Source organism: Diabrotica virgifera, chromosome 1, assembly GCF_917563875.1.
Source record: "Diabrotica virgifera virgifera chromosome 1, PGI_DIABVI_V3a".
NCBI classification, from domain to species: domain Eukaryota; kingdom Metazoa; phylum Arthropoda; class Insecta; order Coleoptera; family Chrysomelidae; genus Diabrotica; species Diabrotica virgifera.
In genome coordinates, this window is record NC_065443.1 from 28,389,727 (window position 1) to 28,392,791 (window position 3,065).

The 3,065-nt window shown below is 33.5% G+C and overlaps 1 protein-coding gene across 1 annotated transcript; it reads left to right on the plus strand.

Annotated features, from left to right (window-relative positions):
- The first annotated feature begins 317 nt into the window (after positions 1 to 317).
- LOC126886728 (uncharacterized) lies at positions 318 to 659 on the plus strand. Its single transcript, XM_050653741.1, has one exon. It carries the CDS (start codon positions 318 to 320, stop codon positions 657 to 659), a length of 342 nt encoding a protein of 113 aa, XP_050509698.1.
- The last annotated feature ends 2,406 nt before the right edge of the window (positions 660 to 3,065 follow it).

Below are 3,065 nucleotides of genomic sequence, written 5' to 3' on the forward strand. Positions count from 1 at the left end.
ACTTATGATAATAAATGAAGATGAGAAAAAAGAAAGGAATACCAACATAATAGTAAAAGAACACGTAATAAAACAAGTATCTACTTTTGAATATTCGGGAAATATAATAACAGATGATGGGGAAATGGACATGGCAATAAGAAGGCTGCTAAAGTGTACCTATTACTCATTAAATAAAACAATTTTTGGGAAATAGATAACAAAACTAAACTAAGAGTATATAACAACATGGTAAATCCGATAATGACATATGGGGCGGAAACTTGGATTGTGCAAAAGAAACATGAATAATGATAAACGCGACCGAGATGAAATACATGATAATAATAGCTGGAGTTACGAAATTTGAAAGATTTAGAAATGAAGATATATGGAGAGAGCTGGAGCAAGAACCGACAATGAGAAAGATCGAAACCAAACAATTAAACTGGTTTGGCCACATAGAGCGAATGGAGAAAAGGACACTAACAAAGAAGGTACATGGAGCCAAAATGGGAAAGAAAAGTAGAAAGGAAAGACCGCGGAAAACATGGATGGACCAAATCCATGATATAGGTGAAAAGAGAGACATGACTAAAAGAGACATAAAGAACCTGGCCACCAACAGAAGTGCATGGAAGAAATGGATAAGAGGCGGAACCCTACATCCGACACCCTAAAGAGCACTAAGGATTATGAGAAAGAAGAAGAAGAAGAAAAAGAAGAAGAAGAAGAAGAAGAAGAAGAAGAACAAGAAGAAGAAGAGTACGACAGTTGATACTCTTGAGCTACAGTGAAGGAACTCGTCTAGGAGAAGGAGCACGATAAAATCACAACCGTGGCCTTCCAAGTAGGGGGGTTGAGGCATCGAGCTATGTAACGGAAGAAAAAGAGAGTGGTAACCAGTCAATTTTTAACGAATAGGACTGATATGTGTTCTAATGAAAGCAACAAAAATAGTAATGACGGATGATGGCCAGATCAAAGATGCATAAAAGTAATTTCTAGATAACGAGGATTGCATAGATTTTCATCTTGTTTTCCTTCTGGGAAAATGTTACAAATCAGGTAGATAGTTGAGCTGCACTGCAATGATTTAGCCTATTTACTGACCAATTTGGAAATACAATGAATTCATATATTTAAAACGACAAGCAGAATAAGACGAAGTAAATATCCAACAACTTATTATTTATGTTTTCATGTAATTATATTCTGATATAGCGCGCGTTTTATATTCGAATTATATTGTCGGGAGACAAATGTATATGTTTTAGAGTAAATAGTACATGCAAATAAATTAGATAAATAAATTAAGTATTGAAATTCATTCTAAATTGGAAAAATTAAAATCATAACGATAATGAGCGTATAAGAGAGTAATATAGTGTAGGTAACTAACACAAAAATAAGAAATTAAAATAAAAAAAAACTAATATTTTATAATTTAATTACTGCTAGTTTTCTGATATAATATTGAACATTTTGATATATACGTAGGTATAGATTTAAGATAGTCTCTTAAATGCTCTATCGGGCAAATATCACCTAGCATCTCGGATAAATTGTTATGTTCCTGGTCCTTTGTTTTTAGGCGTAATACTAGTTGTGAACAAGTGTAGAAGTGCTACACTAAGTCTATTTATTAGGTGCTGTGTTACACTAAGTCCTTCCTTTGAAAAGTGTAGCAAAAAGTGTAACACTAGTGTAGTTAAATCTACACCTGCTTCTGAAAGGGTGGCTAATTCATAAACATAATAAGAATAGGAAAAGACTGCAAGACTTGTACACACTTCTAAATAGGTCAAAACGGCAAACAGGTGTATGTTTTCAAAAAAACTTTTGATAGTGTGTAAAAAATATTTTATTATCAGCTAAGTACTTTCGACACATAACGTGTCATCATCAGAGCTTCGTCCTCTTATAAAACCTTCATAGAAGAGCAATTGCTAAACAACACAATAAAAAAACACGGATACTGGGCAAAAGCCACAGATATAGGGTATAATAACACTTTAAAGTGAATAAAATCACATCTAAATTCTTTTATTAATTAGTAAGACAACATGGCTGAGTCAAACCATTTTCAGCCCACGTGAACAGCAGATCAGCTGAGGAAGACTTCCTCAGTAGTCTCAGGTAGTCTTCCTCAGCTGATCTGCTGTTCACGTGGGCTCAATATAGTTTGACTCAGCCATGTTGTCTTACTAATTAATAAAAGAATTTAGACGTGATTTTATTCACTTTAAAGGGTTATTATACCCTATATCTGTGGCTTTTGCCCAGTATCCATGTTTTTTATTGTGTTGTTTAGCAATTGCTCTTCTATGAAGGTTTTATAAGAGGACGAAGCTCTGATGATGACACGTTATGCGTCGACAGTACTTAGCTGATAATAAAATATTTTTTACACACTATCAAAAGTTTTTTTGAAAACATACACCTGTTTGCCGTTTTGACCCATAATAAGAATAGACAAGGAACACTGAGCAAAATAGTGTAACGCGCGGGCAGTCGATTGATGGTCTATCTATCTTTTTTAACCAAACGATCCCGCGTATGTGACGGACAAAGATGGCTAGACCACTCAAAGTGAATATTGACCAATGACGTCTGTTTATTATATCTATGCGCTAATTACACTCGTCTACACTCGTCTTGCGCAGTATCATCCAACCCAGTTTGACTGCTTAGCTATCAGATGTGTTTTTCTACAACAAAATATATTTTTCTTTTTAGTTTAATTTAAATATAAAATTTTCAAAAAGCTTTTATTATTTGTAAGTACTAAATTACCTACAAATTTTAGTTTCATTTATTTTTTATTTCGTTCTTTCTAACCTAACCAAAGTAAAGTAGGAAATGGTTGAATGTTCGAATATATGAATATATGAATGAAAATAAAAGGCAGCTATCGAGCACTGAATTTATTAAATCTTGTTTAAGTATACTTTCGCTCCTAGATCATCATCAGGGGCGTGTGAAATAAGCAAAATTGCCATTGTGAAACGAGAAAAACTTTGACAAAAACTCGAAGATGATGTGTAATAAAAATATACAATAACGTTGTAGACTTAAAGTAACCT